Here is a 27,431-nt window from a genome sequence, read left to right as displayed (position 1 = left end):
GAGTGTTTTATGTTTGAATTATTTGTTAATGTTTTTGTTTTGAGAAAAGAAAACAAAATACCAAAAAATAAAAAGAAAGAAAAGAGAAGGTATTTTGACAAACAAATTGGAGCAAGCTTTTATTACAGCTTTTTTACAAACTGATGTAAAAGTCCATGATAAGTGATATGATTAAAAGTATATAGTTGATAAATATATATCAACTGCTAACTAATCAAATTGACAAATAAAAGCTATAGCATCCTCACAAAACAAAAGGAGCATTTTTTTTTAAAAATAAATAATAATAAAAAAAGAAAAAGAAAAAAAAAAAGAGGAGCTTGAGACTCCTATGTTGTCACCTGTAACTGGCAATTGATGCGTACTCTTTGTCCTTTCTTTCCCCATTTCTTTGATTGACTAGCACTTTTATTTGTAAATAATGATTCAAAACTATCAAAACTAAGAAAAATATATTATAAGGACCAAACAAAATCAAACCATAAATGGGTATTACTTGAAGAAGGTAATGAAGATCGATAGATTCAACATTGCATCCACCTATTAACTTGGGATATATATATATATATAAAGAATAACTAAAATGGTTCCATAAGCAATGTCCAAAGTTTTCAGAATAAGTTATGTTCAAAATAATACATAATATCACTCCTGTAACAACAAAATAATTTTCTTTACCACCTATGATCTGCCCTGCACATAGTGTAAATTCCACAAGGACAAACAAGCTCACAGACAGAAGATTACAGCAAAAATATGAGAAAATTGCACAACTCTCCCACCTCTCAAACTTTAGTTGGGCAGGGAGAATAACTTAAAACGAATTTTCAGTCTTCCAGCAGTCTTTTTCTTTCCCACTAGCAGTTGATTCCACACAACTGTATATCTGGTCCAGTAACTCTTGTAGTGAACGGATCTATCCGCACCCATAACAAAGAGAAAATGGATGCGAGGAGAATCGACCAGACGACAACAATGGTGGGTGTTCGGTTCTGGCGACCCATCAAACCTTTGAGGAAGGGATACAGATGGACGATCACCCAAAAGGCAAAGAAGAGCTTGCCAAATAGCGGACCCCACGATTGGTAACCACTGTTGATGGCATAGGAGATCCCGGCAACGACACCGACCAAGTTTATGATGAGGAGAGTAGTTGGTGGGATGAGAAGGGTTGTCCACTTGAACATGTACAGTTCATTAAAGTCTCCGTCCTCATCTGATGCCTTGGATGTAACAGTGAAGTTGGTGTCAATTCCAGCGAGTACTTTCAGCAACCCTTGGCAAACGGCAAAGAGATGGGCTGAAACACCACCAATAACCCAAAACTGTTCATTTCTCCACCACTCGTCAATTCCGACACCACTCCACCTCATCTCTAGGATACCGGTAGCAAAGATGGAAAGAAAGAGTGATATAAACCATATACTTGCAATGTTACTGATCTGCAAACGGAAAGAGCCAAGCAAAAGAATTTAGCACATTCATTTTGAGACAATATCCCTATTATAACATGCTAGAACCAATTGGTATGTTTCATCATGGAGAAAGTTTCTCCCAATGCACATAAAAATACAGACAAGTTTTTTTCTTTTTTCTCCAAGCCCTTCTTATTTTGAAAACAGAAACTCGTGAGAAACATGCTAATTTATGGATGCCATGCATGTTATTTGGGGAATGTTAATTCATAACAGGAAATTTCATATTCCGAAGCTAAATCACGACTAACTCCCCAAATAACACGACACGGTAAGCTCTTGTAAGATGCAGGGACTGCAGAGAGGATGACTGCCGGAAAAGACAACTAGTGCCCTACTAAGATAAATTGAAAAGTACTCCATTAATTGAATAGACAGAAAGTTTGGTGATATAACGAACCTGTGGAATGATGAACTTGTTAGTAAGTAGACAAACAGCTGGCAAAGTACAGTACATGAGAAGAGGAATGGAAGTGATTGGATATATGGTGGTGTTCACATATGCGAATCTCTCGAGCCACTTAAGCCTGCCATTATAACCATACCAGATAGGGCAATGTCTACTGAGAAGAATTTCCACAGAACCTAGAGCCCATCGAAGCACTTGGTTGAGACGATCTGAAAGATTTATAGGAGCAGACCCTTTAAAGGCAGCGCGCTTGGGCATGCAGTAAATTGACCGCCAACCACGAGCATGCATCTTGAATCCCGTAAGAATATCTTCTGTAACAGAACCATAAATCCATCCAATCTGCAGAGCAAGAGACATATTAATGATAGAAAATGAAATAACATTTTGCTGAGTACGAGACATCAAAAACTCAATTTACAATGTTCAGAAATAATACAATTTATCATCTATTTATCCTAAACTGCGAAGACCCCACACACACACAATAGGTGATGCATGATGATGTCTTGTTTGTCAATTAATATATAATTACAACAGGCACCAACTGTCAGTACAGAAATTCCACCCATAAAGAAATTTTTAGTGGGTAAGAGGGTGGACTAAAACATAATGAAAAAAAGTTTGCTGTAACAAACTTTTATCAGCTTCCAAATTTCATTGAAAAGAAAAACCTGCTACAGCCTACCGGTTGGGAGTATCTTAAAGGTGGATATTTATTTGAACAGAATTCTAGCTTTAGACAGTCTCCTCCCATCCAACACTGGGGACTATGTAACCCAGAATTCTAGCTTTAGTGTGCACACATCCCCAAACAAATAATCTTAGCACCTGACTCAAAGTTGGGGGAAGAAAAAGCATCCCAAATTCCCAATAACTTGCAGTTGCATACACTATAAAATATAAGCATACCCAACACCTAGGAGCGACTCTTCATTCAATCTTCTATGGGTATCAGAAAAGAACTCACTGCACCAACCACTTTCGTTCAACGTACATTTGTTTCTTGAGAAGACAGAAAATGGGTCCTGTTTATTTCCTCCTATGTATCTAAACACATTATGAGACTAAAATTAGGTCTCGTTCCTGATTCTTTCAGACATACACAACGATGATGCCAATCTGTAAAGCCAGAGATGGAATTTGGAGAAAAGCAGTATTTTACTCAACAGTTAATTTTACTGACGAACCAATTTTTCACTCATCTAAATGCCATCCTGCCTGCTTTGATATTCATCCATAGTACTGGTGGCAGTCTTTTCATTCTGTAGCGAAGGCAATACTTTGTAGAAAAAAAAAAATCCTAATGCAGGGTACAATAAAATAAATAAATTACAAAAGAAAAGCATTAGATAAAAAGATAACACACCTCACTTCCCCAGTCTGTTTTGTCCTCGTACCCACAGCTGATGACATGAATAGCCTCTTTAAGAAGAGTCTCTGGTGTTGCAGATTGTGGAACACCACCATTCTCCATAAGTGTGGAGGCAACAAAAACAGCAGACTGGCCAAATCTTTTCTCCAGGCTCATTTGTGACATGAGTAGCGACTTTTCATCATCAAATCCAGCACCTGAATTCAAAAATGAGTAAGAGAAGGTTAGGTTCATGTCTAACCAAATTAAATGAGAGGCACTAGATGCCATGGTCATCATACAAATATAGTTTCAGGAAGACTAAGTTGATTTATAAAGGAAAAAAAATATGAACCAGTCCATTTTAGATATTAGATATTGTTCATGTGTTAAGGTTGACGGCTCAATAAGAATAAAGAGACAAGAAGCAATAGTTGTCTCCTTTTAAACATGTAAACGAGGAATATAGAGTATTATTAGTCAATCAGCCAAGTTGACAAACAAGAAAAAAAGAAAAAAGGGGAATGTTAACAGCTATATTTATAAGTGGAATATGGAAAAGAAATAAAAATAATAATCAAGCAATGTACCTTCCACGCCCTCTTCTATATCGTCTAGACTGAAAATAGGTACAGTGGGATCCACATGCTTGCTAGATTTCTTCTTGTCGGAACCTCTTTTACTAGACCTTGAACCCTTCTTCCGTGATCCACCACAGAGTGAAGATAGAACTCCAGCTTTCTTATGCTTAGGTTTGAGAGGTGGCTCATAACCATACAAAGCCGTTCTATTGAAGACACATCCAGTACCCACATAAACCGGGCCTTGAATGCCATCCAAACCTCTCAAGTTTATCTGAGATTTACAATGAAAAAGGTAAGTATCAAAAAGATGCCGAGCAAAAAGATAACAAATAGTTTGACAAATTTTCAAATGTTTGTCCAACCACTAAGTGATCGCAAACAAATAACACATGAGAATACACAATTAAAACCATTCAGTAACATCAGATAGAAACAAAGAATCCATCGCCTAAATAGGAGGATGTACAACTTACATCAAAGAAAACAGTATTACGGTTGGCATATCGATCATTTCTATCAATACCATCAAATCTCTGTGGAAACTGAACATAACAAACTTGTTTCCCAAGGTTTGGATCCATTAGGAAACACATGGCTTCCCTCAAGGCCTTGCTGTTGTTTACGTAGTGATCACAATCAAGATTCAACAAGAAAGGTCCATTGGTAAGGACTGCTGATACTCGAACCTGCAACAGAGTATATACCACTAGATATTAGATAATCCTAAACATCGAGAGAATGAAATACTCCAAATTTCATATTGTCAACTACTCACAAGTGCATTCATGGCACCAGCCTTCTTGTGATGTTGAAAACCTGGGCGCTTTTCACGAGAAACATAGACTAAACGTGGCAGTTCATTGCCCTCAGCATCAAGCCCTCCACTTTGACCCAAGAAGACCTTCACATAAATGAAATAGATACTTAGAAGCCAACCAAATGATAATCCTGAGAGAGCAGATCTTCTAGAATCACTTTAGAACCCAATGACGCAGAACCCTACTTGGAAAAGAGGGGTGGGGGGAGGGGAGAAACTTAAGGAGGGTAAGGCAACTTGTATACCAAAAGGAGAAGGTTCTAAGGAGTAAATGGCAATATGCACAACATCATAGTCATGTGTAGTTTGTTTTATGAACTTCAAGGAAAAAGTTGCCCCAAATAAGAAACAAACTTAAAACCACAACTGAGCAGTAACTAGCAATGTTCAGCACAAACAAATCTACCAATGTGAAGGAGAAGAAACCTGGATCATTCCCGGATGGTCTCTAGTGTTGTTTCCAGGCCATGGTGTACCATCTTGCATAATCCATCCTTCTTCGGGAATTTTCTGAGCCTTAGCAACAAGCGCATTAACACGGACTTTAAATTCTTCGTATTCTCTCTGCAATATGAGACAAAGAAGTAACATAAGGACATTTAAAGGTAGAAAAAAGGAGTTGAAAGGTACATTGGGATAGTAAAACCTTACCTTCATAGCTCTACGATCTTTGACGAATGATGGTTGAACCTTATCCTTCAAGTAGTCAATCTTTTGTGCAAAGTACCATTCTGGGGCCCGAGGCTCAATGTTATATTTCTTACTGAAAGGAACCCATTTCCTTGCAAATTCAGATGTTTCAGACAAAGCTTCAAATGTCAACATAGCAGCTCCATCATCAGATACATAGCAAGAGACCTTGTCAACTGGGTAGTCAACTGAAAGGATGGATAGCACAGTATTGGCTGTCACAAGGGGAGGCTCCTTCGATGGGTCAACAGTACTGACAAATATATCAACCGCAGCTAACTGTGACAGTTCTCCTTCTTGGTCATATCTGTAATTCATATTTAAATTTCGAATTAAAACCATATATGACACCAAGGCTGAAATGACACATCCTCTTGAGACACATAAATGCAGATTTAATCACTAAGCCTGATATATGAGGGTAGACTGTGAAAGATATTCTTACCTCAGAGAAAGCCTGTCAAGATATGTTTCACGGTTTACAGGCAGCCACTTGGGGAACTGATCCAATATCCAGGATATTGCAAACCAAATCTCACAAATCACAGATATTAACCACAAAGCATAGGCATTGGGTACAGGATTAGTTATTCGATAGTGCAAGAAAATGGAGAGAATAACGAGTCGCAGAACAATGACCATCCTATAAGGATTTATCCTTGAAGATGGAATAGAAACCTTTCTTGAGAGAGGCTGCCGAGCTTCATCATTCCTGCAAAACAAAAAGTGGTATGGCATTACTTGCAGCCCTTCTCTACACAGGAATTAAGAAACAAGTGAAAATCATAGAAACTAAACTTGGGAAAACTGACTGAGTAACTATACTAAGTTTAACGTCAGAACTCCATTTGCAACTACTGCTAGAAAGTAATGACCAAGGTTGCCCAGTAAAATGCAAATACAAAATAAAGCTGAAGCAATCAAGTAAGGAAACTATGAAGTCTTAAACCTGCCATAAAGTGTAAAGAATTCCTAAGTTTAAAGCCTCAATCAAATAAAAAAAGAGCAGCCAAAATTTAGTAATTTCAATCAAGAGGGAACCCACAGTAAAGAGTCATCCCCAAGCACATCAGTGCTGGCATCAATATCTCCACCTCCCCTTTCAGAAGTTGCTTGGCCGGTGCTCATTGGAACAACATTCTTTTCCTGCTTCATCTTCCAGCCATCAACTCTCTCTTTCCAGGCTACATTGCCTAATCCTGGTGAACCAAATTCTCTCACTGGATCCATAACCCTAATATTAGCTGCAGGTAAAGTATAGCTCAAATCAACATCTGATAGCAACACTTAAATACAAGTACAGAGTATATACCACATGTCAAGGCAAGAGACATACGTGATTGATTAACATCAGATCCATAAGGAAGAGGATGGACACGTTTCCCACCGCTACCAACTCCAGGAGAAGCCATAGAAAGACGCTCAGGTGATGCAGCAGACAATTCTCCAGACACCTAAAAGTTAGCAATGGCCGGAAGATTAACTCCACTTCAAAAGCCATCCCCCCTCCCCCGAACCCAAACAATCAAGAAGAAGACAAATAGTATTCAGAAGCTTGTTGTATTACCTCTGTTCCATTAGTGAGCAGGGGAATATGGTTGTGAGAAACCCCTTTATCATAAGTGGGAGCCACAACTACATCCTCCCCACGTCCATATGTCATATGCCAGCTCAACATGCGCTCTGCAATCTTCTGCTTTTGGTTTTGATCTTCTGAAGTGTAATTGAAGTCACTAGCAACCTCATCAGCATCAACATCCTCTTCTCTATCACCAAGAATTGCAGGACTTCCTGGAATTAACAACACAAACGGTGACAACATATACTCGGAATATTTTGATTCACAAAATATCCACAGCTCTTCAGAGATTAATAGTATTGCCACCAATAAACTGCCTTGAAAGAAGTTCAGGGGGATGAATACGACCCAGAGACAAAACCATATTTTCACATTTTATAATATTCAGTTAGTCTAACCTTTTTAGCTTTTGTGTTTGCAGTTTTCACAAATTTCTTGAGCAATATCACAAACTGGTGAATGACACACCTGGACTATTTGGGTGCAGTTAACCTTTTTTTTTAGAGGGAGGGGGAGGGGGGGGGGGGGGGGGGGGGGGGGGGGGGGGGGGGGGGGGGGGGGGGGGGGGCGCGGGGTACACGAATTTATCAAAATCATATTGTTTCTCATATTTCCCAGTGTATGGCAAAATTTCCACTAATATGACTTACCTTTGTGCCTCTTATATCGGGTTTTGCATTGAGGGCAAGACTGATTTCCATCCTTCCTCTCGTATTCATAGCAGGGCCTGCAAACAGGAAAAGCGCAAACGTCGCAGGCAATGAATGGTTCACCAACTACAGTCTTCCCAACATTATCACCGCAGATTTGGCAGACATGTCCGCCCAGGTTCTTTGTGGACTTCCCCTGGGTTATCACATTAAAAGATATAGCATTCAGCAAAACCGGGATGCTGATTTGAATCAATCGACACAATAATCTAAACCAAACAAATGTACTAAGAGTTTATGCCTAATTCAAATCAAAAGGGAACAAGAAAAACGCAGGAAAATCTCAAAGTTCAATCTCAGAAATCTGAATGAATCTATGATCTATCCCCATCTGGTTGCTGAATAAGTAGAAATATTGTTGATTGCATGGTACATTTCAACTCAACCGAACCTAGTGTAACTATTTGACTAAGTTGGGGGCAAAAGTTCTCAGTTTGACAACCAAGACAACATCAGGAATTTAATTTCATCACGTTTAACCGTTTCCATTTCTCATCAACCAAACAAAGGGTCGATTGAAAGCTAAAGCTGAAGGTTTTTGGACACTCACCACAGTTTCTCCTTCTGATTCCATTGGCACCAGCTTCTCCTCGCCCAGATGTGAACAATGGATCAAAATGGCACCTCAGTCTCAACAAGATCTATGCATGGCTCAAAGATCTATGCTTCAAAAGCAAGCTTTTTTCTCAAATGAAAGCCCGGATCTGAATAAGAATAGCTGAAGGATAAAAATAAATATATATAAGAATCATATTGTCCCCTCAACAAGCATTCTCCAAAGTCATCAATTGCTCCTGTAAATGTAAATTTTTAACTCAATATATTTATGTTTGGTTCTGAGAAAATATAGAAAAAGAAACGGGAATCGGGCAAAGTTAACAATCTTAAAAGTTTTCCTTGTTTACGACCTGAGCAAACAAAGTAATTTCACAAAACACTTTTCCTCGTTTTCTCAGCACCCCAAATCTTAATTCTAAGGCAATGCTAGAAGAAACCCAATCCTGAATTCTCAGTTTCTAAGCAACCAAACAGATCCCACGAGCTGAACTTACCTCAAACGCAATCTTTGTCACAATTCAGCACAAAAACAACGCGATCAGTGGAATTTCCAAGGAACCCAATTGAAATTCCTCGGGAAATGAAAGCCCAATTCTCCAAAATCTCCACTGGATCTCCTTCCAAGAATCGACCCAGAAAGAGAAAGAGAGAGATCGAAGTCAGGGACTTTAGATCGAACTGACCCAAGTGGCAAGTGGACGAACAATGCTATGCTAAGCCCACCTCTCTCTCTCCCTCTGGACTCTTGAGTCTCTCCCCGAGTCTTAAACAGTGTGTGTATAGCTGTCAATGATTGTTAAAGTAGATATAATAATATTTAGAGGAAATGTCTTTGAGGAGACGAAAGAGACGCAGCAACTGCGAGCTAAGACTTCCAACTCCACCGACAGTCTCTATGTTGTGTGTGTGAGAAAGAGGGAGAGAGATAACCGACAGTCTGCGTGTGAGAAAGACATTGGTAAAAGAGAACATCACAGTCCAATCATTTTGGTTCTCTAGATAAATTTACTAGAAAGTGAGCAAAAAAGAACGAAAAAAAAAAAACGAAATTCGGGGGGCGTTTGGCAACAAACAACCTACTCTTCTTCTTTATTTTCATTTTTCCCAAAAAAAAAAAAAAAAAAAAAAAATCGGCTTTATAACATTTTTTTTTTATATATTATATCAATATTTTTATTATTATTATTTAAATAAAAAAATACTATAATACAATTTTTTTTTTACTTTTTCAAACAAATTATTTTTATTTTATATCACATCAATTACTTCTAACTACTACTAAAAAAATAATCAACTCAACAATCGTTACCAAACACCACTTCAATCTATTTAAAAAAAAAAAAATTAGATAGAGATTCGGGTAATGAAAGTGTGAAATTTTTTTTATGAATTTATTTATTTAAGCACTTATTGGTCGGCCAATTTGATTGTTGGGGGAAGATAAGTTTATGTTAAATAATCATTTGTCTTAAAAGCTTAAATTGATAAGAATTGATAAATTTAATTATTTAATCAATATTTTAACACTCATTTTCACTAAATTGTAGATTTAAATAAAAAGGTATCTATTTTTTTTGAAAACCATCGGTTTTATTTTGCATGGAATAGGGTTGTGTCACGTGTGTGACAGTTTCTATAGGTTTGTTACCGTGTTGTGTTTTTGTTTTTGTTTGAAAAAATGTTAAAGTGAAGTAAATGTGAATTTTTTTTTTTTTTTTTTGACATGATGTGAAAATAGATTTTAGTGTTGTGTAAGTATTTTGTGTTTTTAATTATTTGTTAATATTTTTGTTTTGAATAATAAGGTAATATTAACAAGCAAAGCCTTCTATATTTTTAATTTTCTCATTAAGAATACTTTTTAAGTATTTTTTGAAAAAATGTATTTCTCCTTATAAATATTGATAACTTAGGTATGTCATTCCACAGTGTCAATTAGTTTTAAAAGTGAGCTAATGTTTATTATAAGATATTTTTTGTTTGTTTGTTTTTCGATGTGTAATTTAAAAAAAATAATAATATGGGTTTGTTATTTTTCGGCTTCCGTGGCTCCGATTTTGGGTGCTCCTCTTAGGTTTTGGGTTTGTTTGTTTTATTTTTGTAGGGTTGTTCAGGGTTTCTAATGAGTTTTGGGGGGTTTGTTGGGTTGGGGTACTTTCGAGGATGGTCGGGGTATTTGACAATGTCTTCAACTGTATTTTGGATCTCTCGTCGGTTTTGTTTGGGTCGGGTCGATGTTGATGCATTTGTTTTTTGTATACTCCGTGTATACTATGGCCGCCTTACACTATTATTTATAAAATCTGCACTTACTTATAAAATAAATTAAAAAATAATAATTTTAAAATGTAATTAATGAAACAAGAGACGGAGCTAGCATTTGAAATTTGGGGGACATAATTGAAAAAAAAAAAAAAATTAAGGATAAAATTTTAAATTTAATTTTTTTTTTAAGAAAAATATGGTAGCTTGGGGGGCCAAGCCCCCAGCAAAACCATAATTTTTTAAAAATAAATGTACATACCAAATGAGGCAAACCCTCAACTATTGAACTATATAATATCAGCTTGATTTGATATATATGATTATATTCCATGTTTTGCATGGCTCCTCTTGATTGAAATGTCCTGTTCTTTATTATATTTTTATAATTTTATGTATAATAAATGTCACCTTCACATGGTCCTATAACTACTGCAGCCCCACCATTTTTGTCTAGATTGTGATGCTCCAACACCATGATGTGTAAATTATGTAACTAACCCACAAGAATACTATGCAATTGTCATAAAAGTAGGGCTGGCAAAACGGGTCACCCGACACGACCCGTTAAGACCCGCGACCCGTTTAGCCTAGACCCAATCACGACCCGTTTATGTTAACGGGTCGGGGCTCCAGACACGACACAACACGATTATTTCGCGGGTCACCCGACACGACCCGTGAACCCGTTTAACCTAATGGGTCGAATCGGGTCGACACGACCCGAAACGACCCGTTTAGGTTTAAAAGGTTTTTTTTTTTTTAATTACTTTTTTTGGGGGGGGGGGGGGGGCTGGAATTTTATTAATAAATAAATTAAAATCAGCTGCTAAAATCACAAAAGTCAGAAATTGGCAGGGTAAAAAAAAAAAACTAAAATATGTAGCTTTATTTGCATTTCAACCGAAAAGAAGAAGAAGAAGGCAGCCAGCAGTTGTGAGCTGCATACAGGAAGCAATGCAGTGAGAATAATATTAACTGGGTCAGAAACACCAACGGTGGAACAATGAAAACATACCTAAAAAATATTAACCTGAAAATTTACTCAATGAAGACTGGTTCTTAAATGCCAGATGGAATGATTAGGGAATCCAGAGAAACAGGGTACAGGCCAACATATCACACTTTTTTATTATACACATGTAAGCTCTACAGGCTGTACAGATATAGAAGAACTACAACAAAATGTTTGGTAGGTTTTTGTTCAAAGGTTTTTGACACTTATCTAGGTTCAGATTATGACCAAAATGTCGTCCGAATAAATCATGTTCTCTGAGAAGCATTGTCAGTATAATTGAGATAAAAAAAGGAAATAAGAGAGGAAGATGTATAAGTCAATATGACATGACCACATGGGTAAAAAATTCACTCAAGCTTAGCAAGTAACACATGCAAAGTTCAACACAATCTAAAATGTACAGTGCTGTTCATATGCATTTCTGATTCATCTTAAGGCTAGCCTAAAGATTTATAATATGGGAGATAACCAATAGGAAAAAGAACCAATTAGTTATTGGAAACTTATGCACACTGGTATCTTTTGAACTGAAATATTATTTACTAATCCTTCTCTAAGACCTATTTATATAAATGTACTGTCCTACTATAAACAAGCTAAGTGTATATTTGATTATGGACAAAAATTTCGTCCAAACGTCCCAATGTATAAAAATGACGTGTTTATTTTGCAGGTGAGAATCAATTTTTTTTTTTTGTTTTTTTGGTCTGAAGATAACACCATGACTAAAGAAATAAGGATGAACTCGATCAATTGCATTTGTTGTGTTAACTATGTATATCAGAATCAAGATCAGTAAACCTAATTGACCTATGTATAAGGGAATGCATTGACACAATCTCACAATGATGTAGCCATGTAGGATTTTGAACAAGCAGGCAACTGAGGCAAGCATCACATTGATCACAGATTATCGGATGATTCGGATTATGATTTTATAATTTATAGTTTATACCCACAAATCCACAATAATGAGGCTATAAAAAATTGAAAATAGAAATCATCTAACATATTACCGGCAGACCCGGCGGTACCGGACGCGACATCGGCCGGAGAGAGAGCGGCACGCTGGTAGAGAGACGGGGAGAGCAGAGGCTTGAGAGAGAGAGCATCGAGCGCGGGCTGCGCGGCGACTCGGCGAGGCTGAAGGAGAAGAGAAGGGCGGTGGCGCGGCGGCGAGGCGACTCGGCGAGGCTGAAGGAAAAGAGAAGGGCGGCGGCTGAAGGAAAAATCCAAAAAAAAAGCTAGGGTTTTCTTTTCTTTCACTTTTCCGATTTTGATTTTTGAATCTTTTGAGTTTTTACGTTTTGTTTGTTTTTCTACTTTTTTGAACTTTTTTTACTTTTTTGAACTTTGAGTAATTGAGTCTTTGAATCTTTTGTTTTCAGATAATAATTAAATAATAAATTAATAATTTGCCCATTTGCCCATTTGGAAATTGGATTTCCTTTCAGAAGTTTCAGGCTTTCTCAGTTTCCCAATTACTTTTTGTCTTTTCCTGTTTTCCAGCTTTCCCCCCAACTTTTTTTCTCATTCGGTAATTTCAAATTTCACTATTTCAGTAATTCTACAGTTTCTACTAATTCGGTTCGGCCCATTCCGGATTTCCAATTTTCCACCTTTCTCCGTTTTTATTTTCTTTAAAAAAAAAAAATAATAATCGTGGGTGACCCACGACCCGACCCACCAGATCAATATAAACGGGTCGACCCGTTTATGACCCAAACCCGCTAATTTCGTGTCGTGTTGTCGGGTCGTGTCAAAATTGCCGGCCCTACATAAAAGCACGTTTTCCTCCTATTTTAATTAGGGAAATTTTTTTTAATTAAATCTATTAAATTGATATATGTTCGAAATGTATATGATTCTTATAAAAATAATTGTGAGAATCACATCATTTATTAAAAACATACATGAGAATTATAAGCATTTTAAACGTATGTTAATTTTTTAAATTGGGTTTGGAATTGATTGCTAGCGAACAGGAACAAAGGGATAATTTTGTAGTGAATGGATAGAGAGACTACCAGATCTAAAACTAGACCCGTTGACTCAAACGAGCCGGACAAAATAGGGTAAGATGAATGAACTGTATAGAAATCGTTTAAGAGTTAGTTTAATTACCCTAATTATGACAAAATAATTTCGAGATGTTAATGTTTTGATCGCACGTCGATTTAATAAATTGGGTTGAAAAAATTTGATCAAATCCAATGCAGATGAAAACTGTCCTTATGGTAAATAGCATGAAAAAGATGGGAGTATTCTTAATCATGACAGTTGAAAACTGAAATCCTAATTAATCTGCTCAAGGAGGAATACCAAATGGCCAAAAGTATCATTCTCAGAAAATGAAGGCCCCAGATAGGTTGGTGAATTGAGTTGCCTTTTCCCAAAGGTCATGATAAGAACAAGGAAAATGCAGTTTTCATGAAACTATTGGGTTAGGTAAGGCATGAAATCAGGATAGAGTTAGAATTTTTATGCGCAGAGGATAAGGGCTAAACAAATTTGTTGGTAGGATTCAACAGGCTAATTTTCTTTCTTTTTTTTTACCAAACTTTTATATATATATATATATATATATATATATATATATATATATTTTTTTTTTTAAATTGAGGGCGGGTCATGGCCTATATCAGCCTCCCTAAATCCATCCCTGCATGAAATACCAAAGTACACAAAAAACCTATCGATTTTTAACAAAAACTCGTGAGAGCAAGTGTATAAACAATTAAACACCACGGTGCTCTCTAAAGGTTTCATTTTCTAGTAAATATTGTTGTGGAAGATTGAGATTCATTACAATTAGGTCGTTTGAATTTTACAAAAATTCAAATAACTCGAAAGAGAGGGATTATGAAGCCTATCTATTCTGCACAGATGCACTCAATAATACTCTAATCTGGTTGAGGCAGGTGAGCTCCATAGATTGTTTCTAAATTTATATAAAATTCAGATAACTTAATTGTAATGATCATTTCATGATGAGTGCAAAGGCAAAATGCAAATATTATTGTCGAAGCAAAATGAAAACGTATGGACTTTATATCGTATCATCTCCATCTCATTATTTTGTTTTGGTCTCGTATGATGGCAGCTATTATGCTGGATACAAAAATCTTACTTCCTTTCATAAAACTTTTTTTTAAAAATTTAAAAAAATAAAAATATTTACATACAATTTAAAATATAAAATTCTTAAAATTACTTTCACTTTTATGTTACATAATAATTCATTTTCAAGTAAAAAATAAAAAACACACTATAAAATAGGGGTGTAAGATGAACTTAGCTGCTTGTAAACTCGGCTCGGTTCAGTCTCAGTTCGAATAATAAATGAGCCGTTCGTGAACACAATAATATGTTCGAATATTAAACGAGACATACTCGTATAAACTCGGCTCAACTCGGATAAGCTTGTATAAGCTCGTATAACTTTATTTTTACAATTTTTTTTTCGTATTATTTTAATTTTGTAATAAGAACATCTTAAGTAAAAATGAATGATCTTTCTAATATGATAAATATAACTTGAATTATTATTGTGAGTTTAATTTTATAGATTTGTATGTACATGAGTGTGTTTGTGAGTATGTGTGGTTATATGTGTGTGTATGCACGCACGTAATTTGTGTATATGCATAATGAATTTATATACAACATATAAACTGGAGATTATGTTATTTAAGATTCAAATTAATTTATTTAATGAATTAAAATGATAAAATTTTAACAATACTTAATTAATTAATTATTAGTATGAATTTATGAAAACGTAAACAATCATGATATTTATTTTATATAAGAAATAAATAAGTTAATTGAGCAGCTCGTAATAAGTTCGAACTCGACTCGTGTTTGAAATAAAATTAAACGAGCCAAGCTTGAACATAATATCTAACTCGGTGATAAGTTCGAATTTAACTCGTGTTCGAAATAAAATTAAATAAATAAAACTTAAATATTAATACTCGACTCGACTCGATTCGATTCGATTCAAATTCAGCCCTATAGTCTAAAAACGAATTCTGGAGTTGATTTTTCAACTTATAGATGAAACATTTGAAAATGATAACGTAAACATCACGTGTTCAAAAGCCCCAACAGACTTTCATCAACCAAGATTCCAAAACGTACGCTGCAACCCAATCCCTCCACTAAAAACTCCTCACGACCCTTGAGCCTTATGTGATTTCATTCTTTGATCATATTTTATCTAACCTTTTGTTAATGTTTTTTTTTTTTTTTTTTTTTTTTTAAGATATTCTTATTTTAATTTTTTTGGTTTAAAAAATAGGGAGAGAGATTACCATCGGTCTCTATGTGCGAGGGACCAGAATTCTCTCTAGTTGAAATTAGAGAGAAGCCGATCCTTTATAACATAGCTCATTTACAATTATTTTCAACTGGAAAGAATCCTCATGCGTGTGTGAGAAAGAGAGCTAAAAAGAAGAAAAAAATGAAATCGAATATCTGAGAAGAGAAAAAAGAAAAATGAGATAGAGATTCGGGTAACAAACGCGAGATTTTTTATTTTTAAAAATTTACTTATTTAAGCACCCTATTGGGCAGCTTGTTTTTTTGTTGGGGCAGATAGGTATACGCTAAATAACTAATTGTCTTAAAAGCTTAAGCTAATATGAATAAATAAATAATATAATATAATGGTGAAAATAATTTTGTGTCATATAGCGTTTTTAATATTTTGGGTTAAAAAAATAAAACAAAAAGAAAGAAATAAAATTTTTTTATCAAACGAAATGAAGAACATGAGACAAAAAGGAAATCAAACCCCTCTTAACCTGTGTTTTCTTACCCCCTCTTTCCTTCTTTGTTAATTTTATTATTATGCTTTGATAAGTTACTTTATTTTTGGTGGTATAAGGGCACTAGTAGCAGATATCTAATCATTTTTTATTTTTAAATTTATGAAATCAAATCACATTTTCATTTTCTATACAAATACACTACACAATAGCTTCTATTTATCTTTCCCTGTATTGTTAAAATAATCATACAGCATTCTTAGTAGAATCACCAAAATAGTATTTTATTGATTTGGCGAGTGAACAATGCTCACTATTATTAGAGAGTACTCTTCACTCACCAATTTTTTTTCAACAATTTGGTGAGCGGCGAGCCTGCTGGGGAGTCATTTTGAACAATTTCAACAAACTGGCTCACCAAAATAGTCAAAAAATTGTTTTAGTAAGACTTAAAAATACTCTAAGAGGTCGAGAGCCCAAGGCTCTTGTGTGCTACATTTGATAAAACTTTTTGATAAATGGTAGGTATGTATACATATATGAACTTTAAAAGTAAGGAAAAATTTGAACCATCAGTCCCTATAGTTGATATAATTTACAAATTACTCAATGTGGTATCAAAGTGAATTTAAAGATCTTTATGATTGACCTAATTTACAAATTGCACTTTAAAGTTAGATTCTGTTAAAAAAGTTGATAGATTCCGTTAAATATCACGTTAGCACCAATAAAAAGATAACGAGACATGGCATTTTTAATAATAATAAAAAACTAAACAATTAATTTTTTTTAAAAATAAAAATAAAAAAAAATAAAATTTATGATTGCCGGTTGGGAGGCCGCCCCAAGGGTCGAGGGTAGCACGTAACCATTATAAGGGCTAAGGTTGGGCCACCTCCAAAGAGATTTGCAACTTGCAAGTCACCCCCAAAGGTTGTCAGGGTAGCTCGTAGGCCACCTCGGCCCCTAAGAGTGGCTACCAACCGGTAGCCATTTTTTTTAAACAAAAAATAAGTACTTAATTTTTAATCAAATTGGCGCTCACATAACACTCGGAATCTGATAAATTTTTTTTAATCAAAATTTAACTCTAGAAAACGATTTTTTAATTATGCCAACACGAGACCTCTTATTCCACTTTTATACCCCGTTGAGCGATCTGTTGATGGATGTTTTTCCAAAAGGAAAAAGAAATAAAAGAGTTGCAGAGGAAATATGTACCGTTAGCCTCTCCGTTGTTCTATTCTTCTCGAGGGGTATCAGATGGCGTCGTTTCGGGCACTGAGATCGGGAATCTACGACCGAGAAGAGCGAAAGCAGTGAGCTACTCTCTCCACTTTTCTTACCCATTTGATTTTCACTGCACAGTTCGACGCGTCCAAGTAATCGCAAACCCTAATTTTTTTTCAGGCAGTACCAGGCTCATATCCGAGGCCTCAACGCCTATGAACGCCACAAGAAGTTTCTCAGTGATTACGGTGCGTCTCTCTCTCTCTCTGTTTCTACGTATATGTATATGTATACGTACATGTAGTGTGTGTGTCTACGTATGTAGATTGGTTTGTGCAAATTTTGATTTTAACTCGCTCTGGGCCAAGAAAGTTGATTTTTGTTTTTAATTGATTTGTATGTATTTTTAATTGAGTCTTGTTCTTGGGATTGGACTTGGTTGCTGGTGTTAGTTATATATACTATTAAGACCCGTCTATTGATTCTTCAAATGCCTTAGGAGTTAGGACTATTCAATATTGATTAACACTATGCTCATACATAATACATAGACATTTTAATTCAGCCTATAAGTTATTCCTTCCGTGACTTGAACCGTGACGCAGAACCTGGTTTTGATACCAATTGTTAAGGACCTAACCATTGATCCAAAAGCCTTAGGACTATTGGATATTGATTTACCCTTAACTTATAGGATTGTAACATATACATATAAAATAAAGGAATAATTGCACCATTGGTCCCTGTGGTATGCCATAATTATTTTTCAGTCCTTATGGTTTAAAAAGTTCATGGGAGGTCCTTGTGCTATGCAATAATTACGTTTTACTTCCTGGGTCGATTTTCCGTCCACCATTTTGACGGAATCTGTTAGCTCTACACGTCAGCGCCACGTGTCGCCAATAAGATGGCAACACTTGTCCATCTTAATAAAAAAAATATAAATTTATTAAAAAATAAATAAAAATACTTATTTTCTTTAAAAAAAAAAAGAAAAAAGAAAAACGGGAGGCAAGGGCCGCCGAAGGTGGCACGCGGCCACCCCCAGTTGCATGGGGGTGGCCCGAAAAGATCCGGGGGTGGCCATTTGTTTTTTTTTTTGAATTTTAATTTTTTTTTAAAAAATTAGTATATTAATTTATTTTTAAAAAAATTTATATTTTTTATTAAGATGGACACGTGTCGCTGTTAAGATGGCGACACGTGGCGCTGACGTGGCATTTGACAGAATCTGTTAAAAAATTTAACAGAAGTTGACGCTAGGGATCGATTTGTGATTATTGCATAGCAAATGAACCTCCCATAAACTTTTTAAACCATAGGGAGTGAAAAATAATTATGGCATACCACAGGGACCAACGGTACAATTATTCCTAAAATAAATTCTGGTTGTAACTTGCTTTGTGCCAAGCGTGTTTATTTATTTGTTTTTTTCTGCTTTATATGTATTTTAAGTTGAGTTATTGTTCATAGGATTCAACTTTGTTGCTAGGGTTTGCTATATTTAGTGCTGGCAATGACTTACTAGTAGGTCAAGATGTGGAAATTTGTTTTACTTTACGTGTGTTTTGATTCAAGTTTTATCTGTAGGGCTAATTGAATTTTGTTGCTTGTGGGTTGTTGTGAGCGGTGCAGAAGTGTAGGAACTCGGATACATGAATTTTGGGAAAAACATATGGACTAAATTTAGTCCCTTTGGTTGGGTATTTTTATTTATTCTGAAAAAGTCCTATATATTGCACTAGATAGCGATTTTTTTTTGAAGGGGGGGGGGGGGGTCACATATTGTTGTGAGTGGTGCAGAAGTTTAGGAACTCGAAACATTAATTTTGGGAGCAATGTATGGATTAAATTTAGTCCCTTTGGTTGGGTATTCTTGTTGGTTCTAAAACAAATTCTACATATTGAATTAAATATCGAAAATTGGGGGGGTCACGTATTGTAGGAGCTTCTCTTGATATCTAGAATTCCGATTTTTTATTTTTTTTGTATGTCATATGATCTCTGGATGAGTTTCTTATCTAATTAGGTTTAAGGAAGAAGCGTCAATTTTGGTCATAATAGATAGGGAATGGGTTGTGAGTGTAATGGACATGAAGGAAGTATGCAAATGATGAGCTTTTTGTTTGTTGAGTCCTTGTGTCCTAAAGCAATTGGGTGATAAACAATCCTCTCCACTAAGGAGGAAGGGGGCTACAATCGCCCATATATGTATTCATTATTGACTTAGAGAAATGGACATGAAGAAAGTATGCAAATGACGAGCTTTTTGTTTGTTGAGTCCTTGTGTCCTAAAGCAATTGGGTGATGAACAATCCTCTCCACTAAGGAGGAAGGGGGCTACAATCGCCCATATATGTATTCATTATTGACTTAGAGAAATGGACATGAAGGAAGTATGCAAATGACGAGCTTTTTGTTTGTTGAGTCCTTGTGTCCTAAAGTGTTTGGGTAATGAACAATCCTCTCCACTAAGGAGGAAGGGGGCTACAGTCTCGCATATATGTATTCATTATAGACAGATTTATTCTAGTGGTTGCTTTTTGTGTGTGTGTGTGCGTGTTTGTTATTTAAGGGAACAGGTGGTACAAAAGAGGTAGCAAGGGTCTAGATATCAGTCAAATGTTTTGAGAGGGAGGCTATAGCATCTATGTGTTTGCAGCATATTGGTACATATGTGGATTGCCTTGTTTGCAGTTTGGTTTATTTTTTCTTTCAGGGAAAAAAAAGTATCACAGAAGAAAATAAGATAATTTTTTTTATACCTTATTTGGTTATGCATGGAAAGTTGGGGAGAGTTTTAAAAGAAGAAAAATAGTTAATTCTTGTTTCTTCTGCAAACATTTCTCCCCAAACCTCAATTTTTTTGGAGGCAAAATTATGGTGTACAAGGACAATTTTAGTTATTTGTTTTCCTTTCTTTTATCTGCGCGTTTATGCACCAACTAGTGAAAAAAGAAGAAGAGAAATTTCATATTCTCTCCTCTGAGGTGTAGGAGCACTCATCTTGCATGCCTAAGCATGCAGCTGATGATAACGATAACTGGGTTAACTAATTAGGTTGTTAACATATAATGTATATCTGCCACCAATGATGTGTTCCCTTTCCTCATCACTTTATGCATATGGTGATTTATACAGTAATTGTACTCAACTGTTGTAATTAGCAAAATGTTGTGGACTTGTAATTGACTTGAAATTCTATAACCTTTTCTTTTTCCTTTCAAATTCCAAGGCTTGATGAACCTGTTTTACTTGGTCTAGCTTTGCATTGATTTATAATGTTTTGTTACTAACGTTTCTTGGTATGGTATTCACAGGTTTGTTCTTGTTTTCAATGTTCAATAAGCAATTTTTATTTTGTTTTTGTCTTTGAAGTTATAATTGGAAAACCATAATTCTCGTTTCACTTGAAATGACATCTTTACTTCCATTTAAGCTGATATCTGGGCGTGTTTCTTGAATATCATGGTATAGTTGTAGTCAAGATTACGGTATATTCATTTTGGCAGTTAAATTCTTGGTCTGTGTTGCAGTTGGATTTTATGGGAAAGAAAGAGCTACACATGTTAAGTTGCCTGTTAAAACTGATCAAGACACCCTACGAGAGGGATATCGGTATGTTCTATTGTGTTACTATCTACAAATTTTCAGCTGGTTGCATGTCTTTGCTACACCTCTTTGGTTTCTATTCTGTGTTTTATATAGATTTTCATGGTAAGTGAATGCTTTGTGACAGGTCCAAAAAATTGGTTTTAGGATCCATTTATTTGGCAAAAATACGTTATGCATAAGTGCCAATTTGGCACATCTGCCGAATTGCTTTTTCGGTCTAAAAGATTGGTTCCCGCATAAGTGCCAACAAATAGACCCTAAAGCTCTTAGCTCGGTTTTATATTGATTGAATTGGTCGGTACCTTTGGTTTCTTGAAAGCCCCTAGTTTATTAGCATAAGCAAGAAAATTTCACTCTGTTTCGCTCTTCATTTTTTTTATTCAGTTAAGCATGCAGTTTTGCTCTTGATTTATTCCTTCATTTAGTACTAGATGAAGAGCAGAGACACTTCTCATCACGGATCCAATTGGAGAAGCCCTTAATTATGGGAAATACCTTGATGAGTTTGTGTGTTTTCTTTCATTATCTACTGGGAAATATGGTGTTTGTGAAATTGTCCTCCCCAAATCTAGGACTTTTCTGTAGTAATTTTAATTGTCTTTTCACCAATTGATAAAGGTTCATACGTACTGAGGAAGATGACATGAATCCTTCTTGGGAGCAAAGACTGGTGAAGCGTTATTACGATAAGCTTTTTAAAGAGTATCCTTTGCAAACAGATATTATTTTATCGTCATTAAATTGTTTCAGACATATCCTTGTTTACTGCCTTAACTTGCTGAAGATACTGCATAGCCGACATGTCACAATACAAAAGTGGCAAGGTGATTTTTTTACTTGGTTCATAGATTTCTCATCTGTTACTTTGAAGAATAAATGTTGGCTAATTTTTTGATAGCTTCCCTTTTGTGAATGTGTCATACTAGTTACATCACGTCTAGAAGATTTTAACTCTGATTTGTAAAATTTTTCTTTATAGATTGGTCTGCGGTGGAGAACAGAGAAGGAGGTGATGTCTGGGAAAGGTAATGGGGGACCTGTTTGGTAAAGAGTTTTGTTATGGGTTTTTTGTTTGTATAGTAATAAGAATTTATTGATGTGATATAAAGGTGAAAGAAGCTTTGGATTTTTTTTGAGAGAAAAGTGAAGAAAGTTTGGTAATAGGAAAAAAAAAGGTTGACTTGCTTTTGGGAGAAAAGAAAAAAAGGGAAAGTGTGTGTTACCAAACACACCCAATATTAATGTCTTCATTGATTAATATGGTCACTTTGTTCTCCATCAATGATTTCTTGTGGGATTATGTCTTTTTGACAAATAGGTAACCGTGTATAATATTGTTCTTTTGTTTTTTCAATTCTAACTCCTTAGTCTGCCCACAAAGAGCAGCCCTCTTCTGCAACACATTTGGCCCAGATTTGAACCTGGGTTTATTGATTACTCTCTTAATTTAACAATTGGTGCCATTTGACCTACGGGTCATTGGCTATGTTCTTTTGCTGAATACCCACTCTTTTGACATAAGGTTTCATTTCATCTTCTTTTTTATTTTGAATTCTTCTTCTTCTTCTCTCTCTGTCTCTCTTGTTAAACTTATTTTTGAAATGATTTATGAGTGATTATTTTGGCCATAGCTGGTTATCTAGGGAGAGCATATTATTTCTTAAGGGTTCTTTTTTTCCTATGTGAGATAAAGACATACTTGCCAGCTGTTACCAAATGTTGATGAGCTTTTGTGGGCACCATAGTTAGTATGGATTCTATTTCATGTGTGGGTCTAATATTGGCAACCCTTGATGGGGAGGTCTTGCTTAAGTTTATAGCTTCTTGGGTTTTCTTCCTACCCTTGCTTGACTGAATTATTGCATCACGGTATTATCTTTTCTTTATAATTTAAAAGAATCCTCATAGTGGGGAATGGTATTTGAGTTTAGAATTGACTTGTTACCTTTTTCTGTCAGGGCAGTTTATTTGTGGTAACAAACATTGTGATGAGAAAGATGGCTTAACAAGTTATGAGGCAAGTGTTTCTTTTGACATCATTGATCTCTTAATTATTTTATGGTGTGGAATAATTTTGGGTGATTTTGGCATTTAATCTAAATGAATTGAACAAGTTTATACCCACACACGTCGTGCGCGCACGTGTCTTGCTATCATAATAGCTTTGGACACGTGTGTGCGCGAGCCTGTGTCTTGCAATGCTATCATAATAGCTCTGGTTCTCTATTCAAGTTTTGTATCTCTTCCTGGCTGTTCCATTGCAGGTAAATTTTTCTTATTCTGAAGCTGGAGAAAACAAGCAAGCCCTTGTGAAATTGGTAACTTGTGAGAGGTTAGTGGATTTTTGCTGATTATGTGTCCAATTGTTTGTCTGCCTATGTAAATGTTTTTTTCTAATAACCTAAATTCAGCCAATACAGTTGTCTTAGCAGCATCCATATTTCATACAGCAGTGATAATACATATTCTGCAAAGTTTTGTTATAAGTTTGGCTCTCCTGGTTCTTTTTGAGCATGTCTTGCATGCACATGGAGTGTAAAGATCATCCCTGGCCTACTTGAAATGGCTTTGATAGAGACATTTGTCATTGTCTTGCCACTTCCTTTGCATTCTTGCTGGATCCATACAAGATGTGATTTGACATGTTCCATGATGAATGAAACATGACATGTTTTTGTTTTTCCAATCCATTTACTAACGTTTCTGACAAGGAAATAACGAAGTTGGACTAACCATTCTAAGTTGGAATTGTGATATACTGTCGGGGAGAAGAACATGCTGTGTTGAGGAGCAAAAAGTGTTTTACTTGAGCAATGATAGAAAAAGAAAGGCCTCTGAATAATATTTGTCCAATTGATTGTTGAATTGATCCAAATCCGTGAGTTTGGAGACCTTTTGTTCTTGTTCTAAGTTTCTTTTGGCCGCCAGTGTAGATCCTCTTTATTTTTTTCTCTCTGGATATTAGAAACATTGCTTCTTGTGATAAAATCAGCCCTTAAGTAATGCTTGTAATATAATGGGATTCACCAGGCCATCTCTCAAATTCAACTTAAGAATAATTACTTCTTTAGTTTCACAGAATAATATGTTGGAGATTTGAGATCCTTTATTTGATACTTATCATAGGAAGCTGATCGCATATGGTGCTGTATGTCTTGGGTTGAACAAAGATGTCTTCCCCCCTCTCCCCTTTTGTTTTGGTTCACTATTTTTGAAGTTATGCATTATTGTGCTCCAAAGCATTTTCATTTTTTTTAATCTCTCAAATAGATGTGCGGAGAAGCTTCATTACAAAAGGCGGAAAGAGAAGGAGCTAGAAGAAAAAAGAGAGCAAGAAGAAAACAAAAGAAAGAGGTGCCAACCCAATGCTATAGTCGTTTTTACTTTAGAATCTATATGTACTGTTAAAGTACCTGTAGCTTAATCAGTCTATTCCAGGAATCGTTCGAGGAGGGATGATGAAACAGATATCGAGTATGAAGAGGCCAAAGAGAGGAGAAAAGGTCTGGACCTGCCTCTGATTATACTTCAATGTTACATATAGCTCCTAAGCACATGCCCGCATTTTTCATGATGACGTTATTGTGCTCATTTCTGTTCACATTGGTATGTTTTATTTAGTCTTTTTGTTTTTAGCTTTTCGTTCATGGTAGGATCAGGACTCCAATTCTTAAATCCTGCTGTTTGGCGACTTATAATTGGATTTGTGATTAGGCACAATAGTTCCATGAATAAGAGATGTAGAACACCTTAACTTTTAGGGGTTAAGACCATGATTACAATCTAAGAGGATTTTTTTTTTTTTGATAAGTAAGAAGAGAATTTTATAAAAAGCATAAAGGCGTCCCTAAGCATACATGAAGTATACAAAAGGATACCAAAACAGGAAAGAGAGGCAAAGGGGAAAACACCCGAAAAGCCCAAACAGAAGGAAACCCAGAACCCCTACAAAACCAACCCACAAAACCCAGAATCTAAGAGGATTTGATCTTCAAAACTTAAAATCGATTCCATCCATTGGTTGACTGATCACTTCTAGGATTTTGTTGTTTTCTGAATTATTACTGTTTAGTTAAATGGATCTGTGGAAAGGTACAGATATATTGACGGTTACAAGTTTTTACTTTTTGGTGTTGATTAGCAAGAAAGTTTTGCCCCAGTTGCTAGGGTTAACTCTACCCAAAACTTAAGCAGTTTGAGCCAAAACCTTTCATGGAGACATGGATGTGGAAGTTTGCATAAGGTTTCTCCAGGTTTCACATGTTTTGCTAGAACAGATAAGCATGTGTTTTCTTGAAAGAAAAGTTTTTGATCTGTGGAAGCTACAGTATAGCTACCATTTTTTATCCTCTAGTTTATTATTATTTTTTATTTTCCGAAGTGGGAGTAGTCTGAGAAAAGGAGGAAACAAGTTCCTATACGTCATTCTCATTGATGAAAAGCTTTTGGATTTCTCATTCTTGTTAACTAATTAGCAATTATCTTTGTAAGCAACTTCTCTTACTCATCAAAAAAAAAAAAAAAATAAATAAATAAATAAAAAAAATTATCTTTGTAAGCAACTTATTTTTTCATCCCAATATAATATATCACCTAAACTCACAACTCAGAATGCGTGAAGATGTTGATTAGATATATATGATAAAAGTTGCATTTCTGGGTAGCAATTTTCTTCGTAGAGTCAACATTTATTGTTTGCTTACAAATAGAAGTAAAATTAGGGCTGAAATTTTAGAGCCCGCGTGCACCGTATCTTACTTACCTTCATTAAGCTAAACAAGCTTCTATGCATAGGTGGTCTGCTTGTAATTTTGAGCATTACAATTGATTTATAACATAACTCATATTAATTTTGGTTAGCTTGACTTGCTCTAGTGTACACTCTTCCTATCTTTTCCAGCAAGTTCCTTACTGGGTTCTCATGTAGACTGGGGAGCTTACACTCCCCGAATTGTTCTTTGCAGGGAAAAAGGCTTCAATTTCAACCATTGATCAAAAAATTGATGACGATGACAACTTTGATGAGTTTCTTGAGGGAATGTTTCCATGATATTAGCTGAATGACTGCTGCCCCTTATTCAGAGGTACACTCTTCAACGCATGTTTTTCCGTAAGAAATGGATGAAAAGTTAAAGATGTAACCTTAGGCAGCATGAAGATTGTATAGTATTTTGGCATTTCAATTGTGAAGGGAAAAAGAAGCCAAAAATGGAGAGCTTTTTCTTTATTGAGCTTTGCTGGGTACGACTCCACCTTCCTGGCAAAATATTTTCCAACTTATTGGGTGTCATATTTGGAGCATGCTTATACAGGTGCCTGCAACAGTGTGACGGGAAAATGATGCCAAAATGAGTTGCCTTTCCTTAGAAAAGCTTTACTGGATATGACGATGACAACGACAACGACCAACAACAACGACAATAATAGCTTTTGCTAGGGATGTGTTATGCTAGGCAGAAAGGTCTATGTAATATCACATGTCAGTTAATTGGGCTCAAAGCTGGTGTACTATTTCTTTTCCAACACTAGCCCCTTGGCCTGACCCAAAAAGTGGTTTCCCTCGCCACCCATTTTACTCACTTTAGGTCAAAGGGTAGGTGCTACTTGGCCCTAGGGTCATTAGCCGAGTTGGTTTCTTTTAAGTATGTATGATAGCGTAATGTTATACACCACACTTTTATCCATTTCTGTTGATGTGTCACCGTTGATCGGTTCTTGGATTTTATTTTATTTTATTTTTATTTTTTTAACCAGGATTGATCAAAGGCTGATTGAAAGTGTCTTACCAGCAAAATGGGATAAAAGTAAGAAAGAATTTTAGCATTTCTCATGTATGATGACCGGACGAAAATGTTTGATATTGAGGATGTGGAATTCATTTGTACTTGGGTGTTGGTCTGTATGACAATAAACATTCCCATTTTCATTGCCCAATCGTTGCCACTAAATATTGGGCAAAACTAAATAAAGGCTGTTGCTTTGCTGGAGTTGTTTGGCTGAAAAGAAGAGAGTGCAATATGTCACCCTAGTCTACAGGAGAAGCTTTTGTTCTGAATCTTGGCCCGAAAAGTAGTACTTATGTTTACTTTTATTTTCTACTCATCTCCATGCAACTAAGTTTCAAATTCATCATTGGATTTGTGAGACTTAATATAGGTCATACAAATTCAATTGTGGATTTGAAAATGAAATGGGTATGGGGTAAATTTGTATGATTTTTCAACTTTTAGACCTTGTGACTAGTGTTCTTTTGTTTTTTTATTTTCAGAGGAAAACAAAACCTTTTATCATTTTTTTACCCAAAGTCTATACCAGCAAGTCAGCAACTAACCTACAAAAGCAGGCCTGTAGATTGCTC

General features: G+C 35.6%; 2 protein-coding genes across 6 annotated transcripts; one reads left to right on the top strand and one right to left on the bottom strand.

The window, feature by feature from the left end:
- Positions 1–530: 530 nt before the first annotated feature.
- On the bottom strand, positions 531–9,062 carry LOC133880092 (cellulose synthase A catalytic subunit 3 [UDP-forming]). Of its 2 annotated transcripts, XM_062318972.1 has the most exons (15): positions 8,671–9,062; positions 8,169–8,336; positions 7,559–7,754; positions 6,897–7,120; positions 6,666–6,783; positions 6,375–6,573; positions 5,775–6,041; positions 5,291–5,636; positions 5,066–5,203; positions 4,598–4,723; positions 4,296–4,508; positions 3,829–4,093; positions 3,254–3,456; positions 1,876–2,226; positions 531–1,442 (listed from the first exon to the last, which is right to left on the bottom strand). In XM_062318972.1, the coding sequence occupies exons 2-15, from the start codon at positions 8,190–8,192 to the stop codon at positions 858–860; spliced, it is 3,255 nt and encodes a 1,084-aa protein (XP_062174956.1). In that variant the 5' UTR covers positions 8,193–8,336; positions 8,671–9,062; the 3' UTR covers positions 531–857. The 2 variants fall into 2 exon arrangements, with proteins under 2 accessions (XP_062174956.1, XP_062174957.1); XM_062318973.1 differs by lacking the exon at positions 8,671–9,062 and having other exon boundaries at positions 8,169–8,359.
- Positions 9,063–17,369: 8,307 nt separating this feature from the next.
- LOC133879988 (uncharacterized) lies at positions 17,370–27,054 on the top strand. 4 transcript variants are annotated; one of them, XM_062318828.1, is made up of 12 exons: positions 17,370–17,547; positions 17,639–17,706; positions 20,995–21,076; positions 21,692–21,775; positions 21,858–21,897; positions 22,053–22,098; positions 23,032–23,090; positions 23,338–23,405; positions 24,344–24,427; positions 24,512–24,576; positions 26,038–26,157; positions 26,828–27,054. In XM_062318828.1, exons 1-11 carry the CDS (start codon positions 17,492–17,494, stop codon positions 26,121–26,123), a joined length of 738 nt encoding a protein of 245 aa, XP_062174812.1. In that variant the 5' UTR covers positions 17,370–17,491; the 3' UTR covers positions 26,124–26,157; positions 26,828–27,054. The 4 variants fall into 4 exon arrangements, with proteins under 4 accessions (XP_062174812.1, XP_062174811.1, XP_062174810.1 ...); XM_062318827.1 differs by lacking the exon at positions 26,828–27,054 and adding an exon at positions 26,265–26,793; XM_062318825.1 differs by lacking the exon at positions 26,828–27,054 and adding an exon at positions 26,386–26,793 and having other exon boundaries at positions 17,372–17,547.
- Positions 27,055–27,431: the final 377 nt, after the last annotated feature.

The sequence above is a fragment of the Alnus glutinosa genome, chromosome 10 (genome assembly GCF_958979055.1).
Source record: "Alnus glutinosa chromosome 10, dhAlnGlut1.1, whole genome shotgun sequence".
NCBI classification, from domain to species: domain Eukaryota; kingdom Viridiplantae; phylum Streptophyta; class Magnoliopsida; order Fagales; family Betulaceae; genus Alnus; species Alnus glutinosa.
Note: the sequence above shows the minus strand (reverse complement) of the source record. Positions and strands in the feature narration are given on the sequence as shown.

Bases quoted from the DNA above. Each gene is read 5' to 3' on its own strand.
- LOC133880092 (XM_062318972.1), bottom strand. From the start codon at position 8,192: ATGGAATCAGAAGGAGAAACTGTG. The intron at 6,574-6,665 runs GTATGTCTCTTG...CTTTACCTGCAG, and splicing joins ATCTGATGTTAATCAATCAC to CTAATATTAGGGTTATGGAT. The intron at 1,443-1,875 runs GTTCGTTATATC...TTCCGTTTGCAG, and splicing joins ACAAGTTCATCATTCCACAG to ATCAGTAACATTGCAAGTAT.
- LOC133879988 (XM_062318828.1), top strand. From the start codon at position 17,492: ATGGCGTCGTTTCGGGCACTGAGATCGGGAATCTACGACCGAGAAGAG. The intron at 17,707-20,994 runs GTGCGTCTCTCT...TCTGTGTTGCAG, and splicing joins GAAGTTTCTCAGTGATTACG to TTGGATTTTATGGGAAAGAA. The intron at 23,406-24,343 runs GTTAGTGGATTT...TCTCTCAAATAG, and splicing joins AAATTGGTAACTTGTGAGAG to ATGTGCGGAGAAGCTTCATT.